The sequence below is a fragment of the Rousettus aegyptiacus genome, unplaced genomic scaffold (assembly GCF_014176215.1).
Source record: "Rousettus aegyptiacus isolate mRouAeg1 unplaced genomic scaffold, mRouAeg1.p scaffold_m13_p_4, whole genome shotgun sequence".
Classification (NCBI taxonomy): Eukaryota; Metazoa; Chordata; class Mammalia; order Chiroptera; family Pteropodidae; genus Rousettus; species Rousettus aegyptiacus.
The window spans coordinates 115,758,490-115,779,695 of record NW_023416307.1 but is presented as its reverse complement, the minus strand read 5'-3'; the positions used below and the strand labels follow the sequence as shown (position 1 = coordinate 115,779,695).

The following is a 21,206-nucleotide window of genomic DNA, read 5'->3' as shown; positions in this document are numbered from 1 at the left end:
GGGAAGCTCCCAGTGCCACCTACGTTGGCCTGCCTACAGAAAGGTCAGTGAATTGCAGTCTGGAGGGCGGGGTGGGCTGCCAGCCTACAGGCCTATCTATACTGCCTAGGGGAAGATACAACTTGGATTTGAGCTTTTATATAATTTCCCTTTCAAGGCATGACAGGTTGACATTAACCCAGGAATTCTTGCTGCCAGAAAGGGGCACAAGTTAAAGCTCGAGGCAGGAGGCCACCAGTGTGCCCAAGGGCTAACTGAGAGGCCACAGACCTTTGCCTTGCAGGTCTTCAGGCTGAGTGGACCAAGAAGCCACTGGTACCCGGGGTCTCACCAACATCCCTCCTTGTCCTTATCAACATCCCATCGACAGCAAAAGGAAATCAGGGCCACAATGATCTCCTCCATTCAGATATGACAGCTCTACCTCATCAGGCTATTTCCATTAGTTATAAGAAACTTGTTCATGACCTTGACTTACAAGTTTCCATCATGGGTGGCTTGGACAAGGTGCATATTTGGAAAAATGAGATGGATAGTGCACAGTCGGTGTCCCAAGATTTCTCAAGCACAGTGATACTTGCCATGTTGCTGAGTGAAGAGCTGCCCCTCATAAGGCACCTTGGAGCAGGTGGTGAGGAAATTTGCTCGGGGAAGGAGGACAGCTCGAGAGGAAGTACTGACACAGCCCTCTGCATCGACTCTTTTAGGACAGCGCACCACGGAAAAACCCCCTATGACAGCAGGAGGCACTCCCTGGGACTGCAAACTGTGTGCACACGCATGCGTGCTCATGTATATACACATGCGCGCGCACACACACACGAGGAGGGTGAGGCCAAGCACGTGAGAACATGCTATCCAAGCCCACGCAGCATAAGACCCTCTATGACCAGACACCATCCGCTAGTTAGCCAGCTACACAGCTACAGCTCAGAGTCTAAAGCCCTTACTGAAAATCAGGATACAGGGAGAAACCACCACTCATTCGTTACCTCTTCATCCCCCAAACCCACTGCGCAGCAGGCCCCAGGGCGAGCCTTGAGATGAGCAGATAACCCGAGGTCTATATAATCCAGCTTCCATCTTTCACAGACTGTGGCTCCTCCAGCCCGTCCTTAGTTTGGAAACATCAAGAGCCCCGATTTTGAGCTCAGGAAGGAAAAGGAAAGAGCTTTGGGCACAGGTTGTTCAAATCAAAATGAAACAGGAGGAAAAAGTAAGGAGAGCCAGTGATTGCCATGAGGGGCTGAGGTCCAGCAGGAATGACGTCAAGTCTTGGTCTTCCCAAATGGCCATTCTCTAACAGGGAGACAGACATCCACTAACAGAGCCAGGGGACAGGAGAGGAGCGAAGGGCATGCAATGAGAGCAGAAGTGATGTGAGAGTGGAGAGGGACTCCAATCTCATGCGAGGCACTGCCCACACAGATGCCCATACTGGCAGTCGCCTCCTACTGTAGTTATAGCACTTCGCAGCCCTCTGGCTTCTAGACTCCTAGAGAAGTTGGGCTGAGAAGACCTCCCCAAAGGCTGGCCCTCATGTCTCAGACAGGTGGGACTTTGAGAGGCAGAGGGCAGGCCCAGAATGCTTGTTTTGAAAACTTGGCTCACATGCTACAATTCAGATCCAATCTGCTTAAGTGAAACATGTTTTTTTGTCAGTCTAAAAAGAAAGTTCTAGGTAGTGGGGCCTCCCTTGCACATGTCTCACGTCCAGCTCACTCCTTAGCAGTGTAGTGTTCTGTTCCTAAACTTCCATGGCTGCCTCTGGCTGTGACAAGACACTGGGCTGCTCCACCTTGCTTCTTCCACAGCAGGGCAATTGCCCAGGTTAGCGCATCCCACTGCTAGTCAGCAGACTCCCGAAGCCATAGGGGCCCGTGCTCAGGCGGAGAAAACACAGCTTAGAAGGACCTCTTCCTGTCTGTGGATGGAGAGAGTGAGTTCTCACCTTGACTCACCCCACGCCCAGCCACCCCACAGCCCTGGAGTATATGAAAAACAGAATCATGTGGTTAGACAGGTGGTCTCCAGAATCTTGTGCAAAATAAGTAGACGAGATGACCAGCCCAGGGCAGCCTGACCTGGAGCTGGGTGCAGAGACTGGTTCTGAAGGCTGCACCACTGGGAGACAAGGAGGCTGAGACATTTTAAACTTCAGATCTGGAGGCTCTGAAGAAAGGCAGGGAACAAATAGGACTGGCCTCATAGTCTCAATATCTCTGAACACTAAGACTTCTTAGCTTCCTTTCCTGGTCACATTTAAATAAGACCTCTAATCTGCCAGCAGAAATGCCACAGAGCTGGTGGGCCCTGGATCCAAGTCCGGACCAGCTGCCTCCTGCTCGGGCCTGACCTTTACAGAACCACTGGGCTTGTAGATTTCATACAAGGACCCCTACCCCTTCCTGCTGGGTTCACTACCTCATTTTAATGTAGATCACCGATTTATCCAAAAAAAAAAAAAAAAAACAACTCCCAACATTTTCCCCCTATCGGTTCACATCTCACAAAAGGCAAACAAACCCATTTCTTTGGGGATTAAAAAGAGTTTTTAAATACAATAGTATGAAAATATAACTTAAAAATATAAAAGTCAACTGCATACGGAAGACTTAAAAATCTATGTTTTGCTCATTAGTCCCATAGGAAATAAACACATACTCAAAAAACATTAACACTGTGACAGCTCATAAAATTGGCTTTAGAAATCAATAGTTATAAAAGCCATTTCGAGTAAGAAAGCATTGCAGTTCCAACCTGGTCAATGAGTGACTTTTAGCCCCGAACACATTTTATCTTCACTCTCCAAGCCTTGGGGAAAGGTTGTACACACACAGTCTGTGTGCGTGAGTTTCTTCCTCAGTGCCACCATGCCAGACACAGCACAGGGCTTCTGGGTCCCTCACAACACCATCAGGACAATGACAAACAAACAAAATGCCTTGCTTGCATATTTGGTCAGTGTTTGTAGTGCAACTGAGTAGGGACCTCCAACTGCCACGGCCCCCTCGGCGCTGGCTCGTCCTCCCTCTCTCAAGTCACAGTAGTCTGGGAGTGGGCAGAGACAGCAAGAGGATGGAGGTAGAAGAGGAGGGGCAAAGAGAAGAGGAAAGGAATGATGCTGCAGAGCGACCGTCTGCCGACCCAGCAGCAGGCTGGGCCCCCAAACCTGACCCCCTGCATGGGAATGTGTCATACAGGCAGCCCGAAGCGGTGCTTCTTTTTCTTCACAGGCTTCAGGGGGGTCAGTCTGCAGAGGTCCTCCTCCACATCCGACTCCTCCATCTCATCGTCCGCCGAGATCAGGATCTGAGGCAGCAGAGAGGCGCGGCCCTGAGTCACTGCCAGCAGTGCCTTCTTCCTCTGGGGGCGCCAGCTCCACCATGAGGCCTGGCCTCTCATGTTTCCTTAGAAGAGCATTATGAGACAAGCTGGCCCACCCCAGACCCCATCTGTGGGCTACTGAAAACAACGCTGAGTTGGTGTGCCCTCCCCTCTGCTAGTGCTCCCTGCCACTCCGCCATCCAACCTCCAGCTGGAACTGAACCCCAGTTAGAGCAAACTCAGCAGGGATCTGTGGCCTAGGGCCATCCTGGCAAAAAAGTCCCATCTTGAAACATGGGGTGCCAGGCCCTTGAAGATGCCTCAAATACACAAACGCAAATTCACGAGCCCCCTTCAAAAGGAAAGAAAACATCTGTGGGGCACATACAATGCAGGAGGATTTCAGAGTAGCTGCTTTGAGCCAACTTTCTAACTTTTGAAAACAAGAGCCCTCTGCTTGTGTGAGCCTCTGGAATGACTTGGCTATGCAGCCAGGGCACCCGGGGCATCCACACAAACATCTGCCACCCACCTGCCTGGCACCTCAGACCTCTGAGCACCAAGGAAGGACTGGGACAACCCAGGTCAGGATGGAGAGACCCAAAGCATATCTGTGCAGAGGCCGCTCATTCTATTCCAGAGCAGGGCAGTCTCACCACCTCTCCCTGGGCCACTTTCTTGTAGGGCTTCCTCCCTCCAGCCTCTGTCCCCTGATCAAACACTCCCTCTGGCTCCCTACTGCCTGTACAAGCACACCCTACACCTTCAGCCTGGATCACAAAGCACCTTGCCCATCTAGCTCAGACTTTTGCTTCTAGCTTATGTATCATTCCATCCTATTCTCACATACACGCTGCTCTGGCCATAATGAATTTCACATTATTATCCAAATGCCAAACCACATGACCAGGATCGCTCATGAGTGACTGCTTCTGCCTGTAATGCTGCTTGTCATTCACCTAATGTTCACTGAGCTCTTATAATATAACAGGCCCGTGCCAGATTCGAGGACTTATCCTTTGTCCTGCCATATATTCAGCTTTCAAAACACCCTCCAGGATGCCCCAGGAGTTAAACAGACTGTCCCAGAGCCTTGCAGGGTTCTGTTAATGCCTCAGTCTCAAACCTTATAGCCGATGTTATGATGAGCTGCTCAGGCATTCACCTTCACCTCACCCACAAGTCTGAGGCATCTTGGGGAAGACATTCTCTCAGCCATTTCTGCAGCCCCTGCACAGTGCAGCGCTCAGCACAACCTGGCTTCCACGCTGCTGCTCATAACTAGCAGTCTCCCTCAAGTTCGATCCTTTAACTTAGGAAACTTGAAAATAAGAGATGAGGTTCCCCTGGAAGGTTTGGCTACCCCTACCTTTTAGCAGCTTCCAGCTGGCTCAGCTAACACATCCCTTGCTTGTTAATGATCAAGGATTCAAACACCTTTATGCTTAAAGGTCAATGGTCAGGCCCATGAAAGCTCTTGCCAGGTCCCTGGAACAAAGCAGCTCCTCCCTTTCATGTCTTTCTCCACTAGTGGAGGGAATGTGGAGAGAAGCCGCCTTCACTAGGTACTCCACCACCCTGCCCTGGAAAGGCCCACAGGACAGCAGAAATGGGTTCTGGCTGGATGAGAACTGTCGGCCTCCTTTCCCACCCCTTGGCTGGCGTGAGACATCCTCATGTGACCAGCATCCTCAGGTGAGCAGCGCAAGGGCTCGGCCCTACCTCAGACTCAGACTCCTCGTGGGACGCGGCCCTTCGGTAGCGGACCTTGCTCCCATTCCTCGAGTCCTGGTTGGCTCCCCGTTCTTCCAGTTTAGCTTTCGTCCTCCCCTTTCTCATGAGGAAATTGTCCACTACCCAAAACATCAAAGCCTGTGGGGAGGAAAAGTGCAAGTTACTCTGGGATAAGCCATTTGCGAAAACAAGGCAGAGCAGCCCCAATCCCTATCCTATTCTAGGTTATAACATTCTGAACTAGGGAAAGAAAAACCTTATCCAGTCCCCTGCTATCCTCTCAGAGGCTTAAAAAGAGATTCCTAATCTCTATTTCCTTTGATTTCTTATCAGAGAAAATCCTGCCCTATTCATCCCGAGGGTTTTGTGGTGGTAACTCATGGGGATAGCCTGCCTTGGGCCTTGCCCCAGCTGTTGGTAGAGCAGGGCCTGGAACCAAGGTCTTCGGACCCCTGGTCCGGGCTCCGTCCTGGGCTGAGTAGTTGGCCAGCACACTCTGCCAAGTCTGTCAGCCCCAGGTTCCTTTATATTATCTTCTCATGTTTCCTAACTTCTAGCCAATGTGCTCGTTTCTCTTGGAGCTCTGTGGCCAGGAATAGACAACCGGGGCGAATTCCTAATATTCCTGATCTAGAAGGCGCTGTTACACAAGGGGTGAGAATCCTCGACAGGAAGTTCCTGGCAGGGAGGGCAAGACAGAGTTCCCAGGACCCTCCATTTTGCACAGAGGTCCTAGAGCAGGAACTGCCTGGCGAGGAAGCAACCCTGCGATTTCCAGGTCTGGGGTAGGGAATGGAGAGGTAGCAAATGCCACACAGAGGGACCTAAGGGCTGTAAGGTGTTTTCTCTGTCAGACTCAGAACTCTGAACAGGAACACCAGAAGGCAGGGAGAAAACTGGAGTTAAAAAATGCAACATGGCACTGACATTGACAAAGAAGGGGACGATCAGCATGACGATGGCCAATTTCAGGTCTGGGTTTTCAATGGGATTCAATAGGGCTACCTGTAAAGAGAAGCAGAATGAGAGATGTGAGGGAAGACCATAGGGAAAGTCACCCATGCGGCCCCAAGAGAGGGGCTTAGGCGCTGACCCAGAGCCCTGAGAAGAGCACCGCACACCCAGAGCTGTGCAGCCCCAGATTTGACTGCTCCTGAGGGACCGCCTTGGAGACCACTTGGAGCAGTTAGTGCTTTAGCAGCTTTCCCTAGGGTGCAGACTTGGGGAGTGAGGTCGATAGATGCAATGAGGAGTCACAACACTTTCTCACAGAAATCTGCACCGCGACCACCTCCCAAAGGACGACAGCTCTGAAATGCCTTGGACTGTTTTCTTAAAAAATACAACTCAGCCATGAATAAAACCAAGGGATGGCCAACCTATTTGTTCCCAAAAGCTCTTGGGATGATTTCATGTGGGCATGTGGAAGAAATGGGCAACAGAGGCTTATGTGAACAGTACTGGGGCCAGAGGTCAGGGCTGAGGAAACCTTGGGAAAGATGGGTGACCGGTGGCTGCCCACGGCACCTAAATGCTCAAACCACTGGTCAAGAGAAGTGCGTGAATAAGATATTTGCAAATGCAGAGAACACCTGTCTGACTTTTACAGTTGTGAGGCCTGAAGGCTAATATCGGACAGTAAGCAACACAAGGGCAGGGGCTATATTTTCATCGGCTTTATATGTCCTATTAGCTTAACCTAGAGCAGACATTAACATAGTTGAAGTGGACGGATGCCACATAAAAAACTGTCTAGCTACTGCTCTGGAAAGGCACTCAACAGCGGCCATATCGGACCAAATCCAGAGTGTATTCACAGAATTAAAAAAAAAAAAAAAATTTGGTTTTCCAATACAGTTGGCTGGGGGGAGGTGGCAAAGGGAAGAAATACTGTTTTACTCAGCATCTCAAGGAGCTGCTAAAGAAGAGACAAGAGACAAACCTTTTTCCACTGAAGTATTAGGAGGAAGATGAAGACGACAGATTTTTCAAAAATCATGATCAAGATGTAAAGAGCGCACTGCCCGAACCAGGCTCCACACTGCATTGGATCTCCTGCAGGGAGAGTGGGCGCTTAGTTACACGCGGCTCAGACATCGGGATCCGAACTGGGTGATGCTTCCCCACACCGCACAGCTTACGTGAGCCCGCACACCCCCACTCCACACCAGAGCCCTGGCTCTAGAGCTACATAATGAGTCTCCAAAGCACCAAGAATAGCCTCAGCCTGAATAGACAAATGTGGCTGTTTTAAACAAAATCAGAAAATTCCTAATTTGGAGATACCAGAGTGGCTTCTCTTTCAAGAGATTCTAAGATATAATTAAAAAGCACTAAAGTTAGTAAGTGCCCATTGCTGAGCTCAGAAGAGCCAGTTCTTTTCGTCCGCTGGCAGCAGAAGCTGTGTTAAGCAAGACTGCTATTATTACCCACTGTTGATTTTTCCATTGACTGTGGTGCTATCCACCCTCTCCTCCCCCCATGAGTGGGCCAATATTTCTGAATTAAGAAGGCAGCAAACAACCTTCTTGTTCATTTCCCACTCCACTATCCCACTCCCCCACTGTTCCTGCTGCCCTCAGCCCTAAAAGCGGAAATCTGACTCTGAAGGAATTCAGATTCTGTCTGGGATGGGGCACCCCAAAACACCCTGGGCTGAAGACAAAGAAGAAAAGAGGGACTTGGTGAAAGGTGGAGGACCAGCTCCTCTGGGTGATGATCTACATCCTCAGTGACAGGCAGAACCCATGGGATGAGCCTCTGGGGAGCCACACATGCCTCCCCAGTGAGAGAACCAGGGGAGAACAGGGGTGGGGGCTGCCAGGGGCCTGCTACAGCAGCATCCCCGGGGCTGCCCAGCCACAGCTGGCCAGAAGAAGGGCTGGAGAATAACATTTCAGGGGAGGCAAAGGCCCCAATCCAGGCTAAGAGAATCTGGCCCAGAGAGAAATCCCAGCTTCGATTCTACCGTTTCACAGCGATCCCTGTCCAGGTCCCAGTGCGGGAGACCCCAGCCCTGCCTGAGCCTACCAAGCATACATGGTGGAAACGCGGTGAATACCTTCATGCCGCTGTAATGGACACGACACCAGGCCTTCCCTTTTCTGGAAAACCTTGGCAGAAGTGTGCAGAAAGACGTCGCTGCCTCTTCTGAGGGCATCCTATCTACTTTCACTTCTAGGATAAGACACATTTGAGCCAAAAGGCCATTTCAAAAGCACAATCTCTCCTAGCCAGATTTTCAGTGGAGTTGTGTAATCTTTTCAGTAAACTACCTGACCTTACTGAGAAAAGTTCTCAAAAACGGATCAAAATATTTGTTAAAAACTGGAGAGTACGTCTGGGGACAGTCAGACAGCACTAGCAGGAAATATCTCTGAATTGGGAAGAGCATGTTCAGAAGTCGACAGAACAAATAGCAATACTTATTTAACCTCAAAAGAAAATCTACTCGCTCATAGTGTATTTACTCCATTTGTTCTTAAGTTTTAAGTGACTGACAAAAGAGGAAAATGTCTCCCTTCCATCTGCCTCTTGCCCCTCACACTGCTGAGTTCCGGAGCCAAAACTCAGCTGCCTCTTCTTTCCTTTATATGCTTTAATAAAAAACATGAAAAAAAATCATGTGAACCCCACTCTCACACAGTTTCCCCCGTGCACCAAGACCACACGTAGCAGGGCTGGAACGAGCACACACGTGCTGGTTTTCTGATTTCTGCTTCATTTCAGTCTAACGTTCCCTTGGCCTCAAGCCAGGCATTCTTGCTGCATCCTGCTTTTAACCACCCTGGGCCCCCTCAGGCACACGCGTGTTTTTTATTTTATTTTTTTAGGCAAGACAACCCTTGGTTGACCTCACAGATTTCAAGGACCTTATCAGCTTACAATTCCTTATTTTTTTATTTTTTACACCTACAGCACCTGGTCTTCCTAGGTGGTCTCCCATCCAAGTACTAACCAGGCCCGACCCTGCTTAGCTTCCGCGATCAGATGGGATCAGGCGTGTGCAGGGTGGCACGGCCATAGACACATGCATGTTTTCTTTTGCTGAAGTATTCCCTCAGGATAAATCATAGGGATAGGGGCCAAACGGAAGGGAGAGCATGTCCGTATCTAGAGGGGCTTCCAGAAGGGAGTGTTAGGACAGGATGGGCAGCAAAGCCCACAAATCACTGGTGCCCATGGGAGACAGACCTTGTTTACAGGGCTTCTACATGGGGAAGAACAGCTTGGTCACCAAGCTGCAGATACCACATATTGCCTGGATCCTTTCTCGGCCCTCGGGGCTATATAGCACTGCCCAAGTCTCATGTTCTTGTTGGCAACTTCATCTTCTCTTCTAGAGGCATGGAAGCACCTAGAAAAAAAGCACCTCTTCTTCATTTGCCTAAGAGAGCTATGAAGCCTATATGGAATTGTTGTATCAAGATGGGCCAGTTAACAGATGTGGTAGGTAGAAAAATGGCCTCACAGAGATAGTCATATCTTAATCCCTAGAACTTGTGAATATGTTAAGCAATATAGCAGAGGGGAATTAAGGCTATAAATGGAATTAAGATTGCTAGATACCTGCCTCTTAAAGAGTATCCTGGAGTATCCAGGGGGGCCTAATGTCATCACAAGGGCACTTCAAAGTGGAAAGAGGTGGTGGAAGGTCGGAATGATACGACATGAGAGAAACTGAACCTGCTATTACTGGCGCTGAAGATGGAAGAAGGGGTCACTAGCCAAGGGATGTAGGCAGCCGCTAGGAGCTGGAAAAGGCAAGGAAATGGATTCTGCCCTTGTAGACTCCAGAAGGGCCTAGTCTTGCAAATACCTTGATTTTAATTCATGAGACTTGTGTCAGACTTCTGAGCTACAGGATTATAAGATAATAAATTTGTGCTATTTTAAGCCACTATTTTTGTGGTAATTTGTTAGAGGAACAACAGGAAATAACAGAAATTGAAAGAAACAGAGGACACACGCTGTTCTTCCTCAGCCTGGCACGAGAGGACTTGGGATGGTCCTTGATAGGGTAGCTATATCTGGAGACATTCTGGTTTGAAGATGCTGATTCCCAAAGGCAATGGTAGATGACCCAAGGAAGGGGGCAGAGGCAGGTCAAGTGGGTAGAGGAGGGTGGCATAAAAGAGGTTCAAATGACCATTGTCTTATTCCTCTTACTCTACTCTTGGCGATGCAGATAAAACATGCTAGGAACAGGTGTATAGGACCGGACTTCATCTCCACTCCCATGTCAGAGTGGCATATAATTGGTTGTCGGTGGATCTCCCATGGCATTGGCCAGTTAGAGTTGCATTGGAAGCCGTTTCAGAAGGGACCCCAACAACAAAGTAGTTATGAGTACAAGCATCCCCCACCTCCAACTGTTCCCTGGCTGGGTGAGCTTCCTGTGTCACTTAACCCCTCTGAGTGCCTATCCTATGAGGATACCACCATTTTGGTACAAGGACGCTGTGGTCCATTTTTGTCCTCCAAGCTGAGGAGCCAGTGACTTGCGGTGTCTCAGAAGCCTTCCCTGGAGCCACAGGAGCACATGCTGTGTGTCAGACACTATCTTAAGTCAGTGACTCATCAAGCATCAAGTAACGGGGCTAAGAAAAGCCCTCCCTTAAGCTCATCTCCCCTCAATGGAGACAAACAATTACTAAGATTTCTAGAAATACCCTAGGCACTCACGGCCAGATCCATAAATTGGCTCCCCTTTTAAATGTCAGTCCCTTGTAAAACTTCAGCCACGTAGGAGTGAGCAGCCTAGGGCCCAGGAGAGTGGGAATCCGAGAGTCCACCTGCACTCCCTCTCTCTTGACCTGTGTGCCTTTTTCATGGCGAAGGTTCCACTCATGCTGTTCCCACTGAGAACACGAACTCCTACCTCCAGACACCAGGGCCAGCTGTGAAGGCGGGAGAGAGCTGCTGTTATCCCTTAACTCTGGGTCCTGAATCTCCAGGGGCTGGGACAAGGTCCAAAGAAGGCACTTCTTACCAGTAGCCCTGCTGAGGCCATATCCAGCTGTTTTTTTGGGGAGTACAGAGTAAAAAGCACCGCATCTGTGCTTGGAGCCAGCACGGAGGCAGCTTCCTATTTAAACTGTATCCCATGGAGTCTGATGAGATGTGAGGGGGGGTCAAAGCCAGGGCAGCATCCATAGGTCACTTGTTTTAAGCCATGTCTCTGTGAGTGAGGCTGGAACTGGTGTCCTTCATGACTGTATGTACCAGATGGTGGGTTGCGGGGCCAGCCCCCACAGTAAGGAGACAGCAAGGCAACTTGGTCCTGGGAGACAGACCCTCCAGTCCTGACTTTGTGAGCCTCAGTGGGAGGATGGCTCGACGACAGGACAAACATAGACAGGCAGCAGAAAGAGGAGCAGCTCCCTACTGAGCACCTCCCAAACCAAGAACCTCCCCCACTTCTCTAATGAAGTGGGCAGGTGGCAGAGTGAGGTGGTCTTATGGCCCTATAGGTGAGGCTGCCAGTGCCCTCCGGTGGAAGAGGCAAATGTTGTACCCCTCCCTGCACCTCGGGTATCTCCTGGGTCCTGCCACCAAGGCAGGAACCTAAGCCTGGGGCACTCTGATGCTGGCAGGAGAATGGTGCTCAGGACCCAGCATCAGCTCCTCTGCCACAGAAGTGTCAGCTATCAATCCTGAACCTTCTCTGAGTCCACTGGCCTGGAGAGCTGCATGGGCCAAGGAGCAGAGCCCCATCTAGAAACCCCCTCCACGCCCCCATGCAGTGTACATTACCATATTCGCCGAAACGCAGGGACTCCCACTGCTGCCACTCCACCAGGACGCTGACGGCACGCACGCCCACGTAGATGAGCACCATGCCCACGGTGGCATCCAGAAGGAAGTTGATGAGGTACCTGTGACGAGGGGAACAGTGGCACCATCAGGAAGCACCACCCAGGGAGCAAGAGCCCCTGAGCCAGGCCCTATGTGCGTACCAGGGCCAAGGTCAAGGCTGATGACCCAACACTTTATTTGACTTTGTTTTTTTTTTTTTTTTTTGGGGGGGGGGTGCGGGGGAGGGCAGGGAGCCCTCAATGTGCCTGTGCAAGAGGCTACAGTGCTCAATTCTGGGAGCCCCAGCGAAACCTCCCCAGTGTGTGGACACTCTTCAGGGGTTGGACAGCTTGAGGGAGGGGTGGAGGAGCAACAAAGACTTGACAGACCACAGTATTTCTGCCAAAGACTCAACATAAGACAGAGTAGCTGGAAGCAGCCAAGGAAGTCAACAGGAAAACAGAACTCGATTGATAAAAAAGTCTGCTCAATGACTATTCATTCCCTGACAGTCCAGCCCACCCAAGGCCCAGAGTCAGTGCCACTGTACCAGAGCAACTCAGGAAGTAGCCTCTGGGGTTTCTTAGACCGAAGAGAATAGGTCGACATGGCCCTTGCTTATCCCTGTGCTTCCGAGCATGCCATGGAGACAAGTACAAGTAAACATTTCTGAAGAGGGAGCTTTATTTCCCATGGAAACGGCAAGATGATAGAGCAAGACGAGGGACAGAAGGGCACATCCGCCTTGACCACATGTTCTTATAAGGTCTGCTTCCATCTGTCTGACACACTCCTCTTCCCTTACAAAGGAAAGGTCCTTTGCCCACTGGCCCTCCTTCAAGGGCCCTGTACCCAGATCTCACTGGGCACCACTGACCATAGGCCCCAGCTCTCCAGACAGCAGGAAACAAGCAGCCACTGGGTCAGGTTCTAGCCTTCTGGGATGCCACTTGGCTTGGAAATCCTCAAGAGACGCTCCAGATACCAAGGACCAACCGAGGTGCTTTCAAGTTACTGAGGCTCGAGACATTTTATGGCGACCCAGCCCCTCCCCAAGACCTAGGTTTTGACGCCACACACAGCCACGCAGTGCTCTGACACCAAAGGCGACCTACTTTGTGCTGCAGACGCCGGGGCTCTGCCAGCGCCCTGAAGTGACAAAACCAGAAGCAGGGGCAGCATTTTCTCCCGCCTGCCTTTCCTTTTTAAAATCACAAGGGGTCACTCTCAGACCAGAGATAGAAGGAATAGCAACTGCTTCCAAGGCAATTTCTCCAAGTTCGCAGCTGAGCTCTGGCCCCAGGCTATGTTGCTCTCAGAAGCTTACTTACATCTAATTGGTTTTAAGTGGTTCTCACACCTGAGACCCATCCGGAAAATAACAGGAACACTCGAGAGGCATAAAGGCATATCTTGTTTTATTGCAATTCACAGATGTTGCATTTTTTTGTTTACAAATTGAAGGCAAGACACTCCAACAGCAGAACAATTACCACTCGCTTTATTGTGGTGGTCTGGAACGCAACTCACAATCTCTCTCAGGTACGCCTGTGTGTGCATTAGTTCACTCATTCCCTCACCAAATAGTGATTTGAGCCAGGCCTTGGGAATAGACAATGCTATACTATGAACACAACACAGGTGAAACTGGCAGACAGGACAGTATCGTGTGGGCCCTGGAGCTACACGGGCTGAGTTCAAATCACAACTCCATCACTCTTGAGCTGTGTGAGTCTCTCTGTGCCTCAATTCCCCAACTTTAAAATGAAGATAATCAAAGTATTGATACCGCAGGGCTGTTATGAGGATCAAATGTGTCACTATATGTAAATAGTCCCTGCCATTTGTATAGTAAGTGTTCTTAGACTCACAGCCCCTCAGAGTTACAGAACCCAGGATGTCACAAAAGCTGAACTCTCACCCAAAGCAGCATCCTCAGCACACGGGACTCTGGCAGCCACAGGAAGCAGCTCATCCCTTGCTGTCTGCAAGTTTCTCTTCTCCCTGAGCTGAAACTGGCTCCCCTTCTAGGTCTGCAGGTCCCAAGATACCCCTTGTCCAACTCAACCCTTACGCCATCTATATAAAGTCACAGAGCAAAGCGAGGAAGCAATGCCTGCCCTGCATCCCTAGCCTCCCACCTAGCGGCTCTTCAACAGACTGCTGGAGCTCTCATGTCTTTCTCAAGTTTTAACGACGATATCATCCAACTGAACTATTAGCATCTTCATTGATAAGTGCCCTGCAGTTCCCAATAGCACTTATACTCATCATCTCATGAAACCTTCACAGTGATCTTAGCAGGACACATGAGGAAACTGAGGCTCAGAGAAGTTAAGCTGCCTTCCTACAGTCCGGCCTCTCAGTCAAGTGCTCTTATCACCACCCCAACCTCTACCTTGGGTCTTTCCTCCTCTAAGCTGAACACTCAAGATCTGTCAACAGACCCTTCTCCACCCTGGTTGTGATTCAGTTTGTGACTGTCCCCCGTTAAAGCTGTATCCTCTTCGTTTTGCTGATGGGCAATGGAGGTGCTCCAAGGATAGTGATGTGGCCAAGGCTCACCGGGAGTTAGGTTTCCTCGCCCCAGAGCCTCTGGCAAGTAACTGGCTCTCAGACTTCACAGCCACCAACATCACGATGATTCACCAAAGGATGACCCAAGCTTACTGCTGGTCAAGGACTGGAAAGACAAGGCCCTTTCCTAACCACCTCCCCTACAGGAAGATCACCCTTCCAAGCCCCCTGCTTTGGGACTGCACCCAAACATCCAAACTGATCACAACCTATCCAGGTCTTAAGAGAATAGAGGAGAGAGACATCACAACTTCCTTCTGAAATCTGAGCCTGGACTAAATCTCAAAACTACACTGACACCAAAAAAAGAGAAGCTTAAAAGAATCTTCCAGTCACAATGAGTTAAATATACAATAAACCTATTGGCGAAGAACTCATCAGCCCTCTGCCCTGTTCTCTCACAGAGGCAGGGCAGAGCTGGAGGGAATTCCAGGCAGAGGACAGCATGACAAAGGCACAAAGGCAGGAGACGGCTGGCAGGGTTGAGAGCCATCAGCAGTAACCCAGCATGGCTGGAGCACCAAATTTGAGCCAGGAAGATAGGAGATGGAGCCAGGATAAGACAGACGAGCCTCCTTTTCCACTCCATCTGCTAAGCAAGGCACTGTGTGGGTGCTGTCAGGAGGGAGAATAGCATACTATGGTCCAACCGGGGCTTCAGGCAGGTTGCTTTGGAGGCTGTGTGGATGGCATACTGAATTGACAAAGAGGAACCACCTCCATGGTCTTCGGGTCAAAACAGTCAACAATGGTTAATGACGGCTTTGACCCTGAGTGGCTGACACCACAGAGAAGCCCCTGTGTCCTATTACAGCACAGAGATGTTCCTTCAGGGCATTATGGGCGCCTTGCCAGGGAATGCTTGCAAACTGGGAAACACAGAGTACTAGAAAGCCAAAAATCAGAACTTAGATTGATTAGGAGAAAGCCTGTACACAGGGCAACTGTCACCAGGCAAAGCGCTAACAGCTAACCAACAGCTGTGTGTCTGAGCTTATAGGCAGCATGCACAGGATGACCTCTCAGAGGAGCAGAATGACAAAGATAAGCCATCCCCTCATGACTGGTGGCAGAAAGCAAGGCCAGCTGACATTTTCAATGGAGGAGCAGGTTTGTACTCAAATACAGGCCACTTACAGTGAACAAGGGTCCTCTTCGGTGAGATCTGCTAGGTATACATTTGCAAAGTGGATGAACAGCATTCCTATGGCTTGTTTGGAAGTGTCTAAAAACCTGTACAGAATAGGATAAGCACTTATTATCACTCCAACAGGAGAGTAATATCCAACTTGGAAAAAATGTTAAGTCTGAAGCAGGAAAAAAGTTGGGGAGACCCTAACTTTTGGGGTGGAGATACCAACTTCCAATTACTAGTCACCTCTTCCTGGGGCTTCAGTACTAACTCAGGCTTGGTGTTTCAGCTACCTTTCAAAACCATCAATAACACTGCATGGAAATCCCTAAAACACCCTTGATTACTACACATTTAAATATATTAAACACATATAAAATGTGGTTTTGATTTTTCATTTTTTGTTACTTCAAAATGAAATGCTTGATCACAACTTTGTGATGAAGTCCAAGGTACCTCTATTTTAAAGAGCTCCCATTTGAATGACTTGAGATCAGCCTGACTATAGAGCTCAAGTTGTTATATTACGATTTCCTTCTTAATTATGAATCTCTAAAATTTTACCTTAATGGTCAAAAAAAAAAAAAAAAGTGATGTGCAAGACTAACAAGAATCCAGTATGCAGCTGAAACTCTAAAAGACTTTCAGCTGCTGCCATTTAAACAACTGTCCTAGATTACGGGTGGGCAAACTTTTTCTGTAAAGAGTTAGAGAGTGAATATTTTAGGCTTTGCGGGCCATCGTTCTCTGCAGCATTACTCACTCTGCCACTGCAGCCTAAAAGCAGCCGTAAGCACCACCATCCCTATAACACTTTATTTATGGAAAAAGACAGTGGGCCAGGTTGGGCCTATGAGCAACAGTTTGCCAACCCCCAGGCTACATGACAAGTTTCAAAAGAAAAAAAACAAAGTTGTTAGTCTTTGAAACAATATGTCATCCCTCCCTACACTCCTGTCCAATCTATATCGCAGGAGCAGGGTGGGTTTTAGTTTCTTCTCTGTCAGGAACACCTGGAGACTACTCATGGTTTGTGACTAAGGAACCTTTTGGTGGAGGCCATCTCTCAGCCTCCCCAGGCTGGGCATCCAGAGTTGGCCAGGACACTGAAGTGGGTGATCAAGGGGTACAGAGGCATAGACATCAGCCATGGGGTCTCAGGACTGGAACAGACTTTAGAGATAAATCAAGCCAACCCTGTGACTGAGGCTTGAAAATCAGTTCCTAAAACCATGGCGAAGTAGGAATCCCCAAAGGTCTACATGTGTAAAACACAGAGCGTTCCAACTCTAGGTCCTCTCTCGGTCTCCTCAGCCCAAGTTAGATACCCATATTTCAGAGGAAATGATGAGGAAAAATAAAAATTATTATCAACATCTGGAAAAAATGCATTAAAGATCAATTAAGCAAGTGCTTTTTTATAAAAAGGCCTTTACCACAGTGCTTTATCAGAAGTTTTCTCTGGAGGGGAAAATGGCTAGGGAAAAAAAATTTAAGGCAGGTGGCAGCCTAAGGCAACCAAAGAATGACAGTTTCTTGTGGATATCATGTCCTGAAGAGCCTGCTGTCTCCTTCCATGATTTTTTTTTTTTTTGGAAGTTTTGTCTATAGAAACTATGTCTCAAGCTTTACCACCATTTTTTTATGAAGGAAAAACTGCCACCACTGGGTCATCCTAGGACTGAGAAAGACTAGTTTTGTGGGAAAGAGCATTCACATCGTTTATCTGACTAATCCCCAAATTTAATTTTTTTTTGCTCTTGCATATAGACTATAGCATCCAAGGATTTAACATAATCCAGCAGAGAGACATAACTAAAGGAGCCTGTAGTATAGACTGATATTTCTGTATTTTCGTCCCATCTTCTAAAACTGGACAACGAAGTGATGATAGAATAAAGGTAGGGCTCAATTATCTGGAGTAATAGAAGTGCTTTCATGTGGTACATATTCCCATTAATTCAACTAACAGAGTCCAATACTTTATGTTATGTATAATTGCTCACATTCTATTCCCCTCCCCCGCCAAGCCCCTTAAAAAGTCAAAAACATTATCTAGGAATGAGTTAATATTTAAATACCTACCATATCCTCCATGGACGTCTTTCATGCTTTGGTTCTCTGAAGCGTTTGACTGAAAGAAAAGACACACATTCAGTAGCTTTCCACAGCAATAACAAAACAAAATGCATATAACGAGTTGGGTTATCAGTGCACTCAGTGTTTACATTAAGGTGCCAGCTCTTTCAATATGTGACAATGTACAATAAGCCACGAAGGTCACAGAGGCCCTGTATTGCTGCTGACCAGTACAGACTCTTCAGAACTGGACACTTAGGAAGAATGACCTTAGGAAGAATGACACTTAGGAAGAATCACAGTTTGTGGAAAATTGTATTTTCTTCTTCTTTGTGACAAGGCTCTCTCATATAGGGACTGAAGACCACAAAGTAGAATGTAGCTTCTTGTAACTTCAGGATATGCTTTACCCAATGACAAATCTGTCCAGCTATCCATCCACCCAAAGATTCACTGAGTGCCTGCTCCAAGCCAGACACTGAAGAGACAAAGGCAAAGGCAGCTGTCTGGCAGGAGGGCAGACACATAATCGTATGTATGGCAAGTGCTAGAAAACATACAAGTCTGAGGCAGAGTGAAGACACGAGGAAAAGGATGACCAGTCCTGTCTGCTTGGAGGAAGGGTGCTAGTCTGCTTGGAGGAAAAGCTTCCTTGGTGAGAGGTAGCCAAGCCAGCCTGAAGGCTGGGTAGGAATTTAGCAAATAGATCAGGAAGGGCAGAGAGGTACATTCTGGACAGGGCACACACCACAAGCTCATAGGTACAGCGACATAACATGGCAGAGTGTGTTTGGCATAAGTTGATTTGGCTTTGATATAGCAGGTAACGAGGGAGACAAACTGAGCAGGGCCACATGAAGGAGGGTCTTCGATGCCAGCTAAGAAGTCTGGACTGAATCCTGTAGGGAAGAAAAAGCCAGGAAAGATGCTAAGCTGTCAAAGACAAGGGGTAATTGTGTTTTAGAAAAGCAGCTCTGAATTGGGTAGAGGGTGGGTTTCAGGGGATGGAAAGGACTGAGGAAGGATGCTGGCTGCATCACAGCACCAGGCGTGGTACTCCCCGTTATAGACCATCGGTCGGAGTGAGGTGCTCATTCAGCAACAGCCTGACTGACCTCAAATGGCAAAAAAAAAAAAAAAAAAAAAAAAAAAAGTCCCTACATTGACACCTTCACCTCAGGTCTACAGACACAACTGTTTGAATAGAAATAAACAAAAAGATTCTAACGGTCCTATCCTCCATTCACGCTCCAGGCAGAATATGTCCACAAGGATTCTATCTACTAAAACAAACACGGAAAGTGTTGCATGTGTGATGTATTCCCACACTCAAGTACTGTAGTAGAAACAGATACGGATGCAAGCCCACAGAGGATGCTGCGTTACACTGGTAGCAGGCAAGAGCCAACTTCTGGCAGAGCCCCAAGCTGACAAAGGGAGGGCAGGAAAGGGAAGTGGGAGACAGGGAGAGAGAAAACAGCGACCAGATCAATAAATCCTACTTCTCTAAATAAATACAGGCAACCCACAGTTAACAAAGCAAGGATTGTCTGTATACAGAAATGAAGTATGATGTTTAGAGAGTCATTTTGGTAGAGATCAAAAAGCAGGTAAAATTGTAAGAGGGTCTGTCATTCCATTAATACATCACAGATCTGGAACATCAACAATGCTAAAGAATCTGGAGTTGAGGCCAAGAAGTTCTGCTTGCCCAAATGGTTCCTGAAGGCAGAGGCCTCCTTCCCACAAGCACCTAAGTTTCACGAAGGGGCTGAGGCCTCAAGGAGGAGATGCAAAGGACACTGGGCCAGGACAAAGTGATCTGGAGGGAAAGCCTCCAGTCGTTTGCTCTTCTGCCTCAGGGGAATCTGTCCCCATCAGTATAAAATAAAGAATATTAAGACATACCCCAAGGAGAATGCCCTCATTCTTAGGAGATCCATGCTGAAGTACCAGAATGGTTGTAATGTACTTTCAAATGGTTTGGGAGAAAAACTACACGTGATATATTATAAAATAAACATATTATAAATGGTCTAATTATATTATCATTATAAATAATAAATACAATGAATGTAAGCAATTATATAATAAATCTATTATCTATATTAATACATATACTACATAAAGAGAAGCAAATGTGGTATTACGGACCAAATTTTCTCTCTCCTCCCAATCCATATGCTGAAGTTCTAACCCCCAGTACCTCAGAATGTGACTGTATTGGAGACAGGACCTTAAAAGACAAAATGAGGTCAAATAGGTGGCTCCTAATCTAACCTGATATCCTTATAAGAGGAAATTAGGACATTCACACAGACTGAGGGGTGACCACGTGAGGACAGTAAGAAGGTGGCCATCTGCAAGGAGAGAGGCTTTGGAAAAAACCAAACCGCCGACACCTTGACCTGGGACTTCCAGCCTCCGGAACTGTGAGAAAATAAATTTCTATTGTTTAAGCCACCCATTTTGTGGCCCTCGCAAACTAACACATGTGGTAATGCAATAATTGGCGAAACTAGATGAAACAAGACAAAAGATATTTTGGGTATTCATTAAATTATTTAGACTTTTCTGTTGGTTTAAGACTTTTTGAAATAAAAAGTTGGGAGGAAAACATATCCTAGAAGAATGAACTAGTGTCACCATTCGGGGGTCATGTGACAATGTCTATCAACATTTTACTTGCCCGTGCCCCTTTAAACTGCAATGCACTGCACTGCCTGGTATGTGTTCTATGGGTATTACTAAAACATGATTAGATATATACGGACCCTCACTGTAATACTGTCATAACAAAACCCCAGAAAGAAACCAATGCCCATTTATATGAGATTGGGTATATATATCATGGTATAATACACATTAGTTACTAAAAACAGGGTAGATCTATATGAATTAATATGAAAAGATTTCCAAATTATGTTGAGAATATGCCCACCATGATTCTGTTCATATACATTTTAAAAGGTGCATATTTATGCTGATCTTATGCATATACCATATTATGTTTTTTTCCTAGAAGGATATATGACTATTAACAAGGGCTACCTTTGATGAAAGGAATTATGAATCAGGAGAAGAGACTTTTTCTATCATTCTGAATGGTTTAAAACATTCTTCCACATTCACATTCTTTTTATTTCAAAAATTTAAAAATAAAAAACAAACTCATGTCAGAGACTTCAGCTAATGCTGCAAAGTGGGACATGGAAGAAACCATATGACTCACAGTTGGGCTCTGGGACGAGAAAGGAAGAATGGTGTGTGCGGGCCGGTCCTGCTCCAGGAGCGGCCTCACATAGCAGCGCCTTAGATGGAATTCAGGATGAATACAGATTCTGCTTCAGAGCAGAAATGTGGCTCCTGCTCTCCACCTCCCACCCCCTTTCCCTAGACTATTTTAGAGCCTAAAACAAATTTTTTTTTTTTTTAATTAAAGAAGAGACATTAGAAAGCTACTCCACATCTAACTTGGTAGGGGAAAAAAAGCCAGAAAAATTTGTTCATCTGTCCAGTCATATTTTATTAAAATAGACAAAATCCTTGTCTTCTTTAC

The 21,206-nt window shown here is 47.5% G+C and overlaps 1 protein-coding gene and 1 pseudogene across 5 annotated transcripts in view; both read right to left on the bottom strand.

Annotated features, from left to right (window-relative positions):
- LOC107498562 (store-operated calcium entry regulator STIMATE) overlaps positions 1–21,206 on the bottom strand; it is a 52,836-nt gene that overhangs the window by 3,302 nt on the left and 28,328 nt on the right. For 2 of the 5 annotated variants that reach the window (XM_016121834.2, XM_016121832.2), the window contains exons 2-9: positions 17,654–17,702; positions 15,574–15,669; positions 11,818–11,939; positions 7,004–7,116; positions 5,989–6,066; positions 5,050–5,199; positions 3,202–3,312; positions 2,942–3,051 (exon numbers count right to left, since the gene is read on the bottom strand). In XM_016121834.2, coding sequence (XP_015977320.2) covers positions 3,037–3,051; positions 3,202–3,312; positions 5,050–5,199; positions 5,989–6,066; positions 7,004–7,116; positions 11,818–11,939; positions 15,574–15,669; positions 17,654–17,702 — 734 coding nt within the window. In that variant the 3' untranslated portion in view covers positions 2,942–3,036. Of the gene's footprint in view, positions 1–2,605; positions 3,313–5,049; positions 5,200–5,988; positions 6,067–7,003; positions 7,117–11,817; positions 11,940–15,573; positions 15,670–17,653; positions 17,703–21,206 lie in introns of those variants that run through there. The other 3 variants (XM_016121833.2, XM_016121835.2, XM_016121836.2) reach the window with 3 other exon arrangements.
- Positions 8,971–9,089, bottom strand: LOC118602746 (annotated as a pseudogene).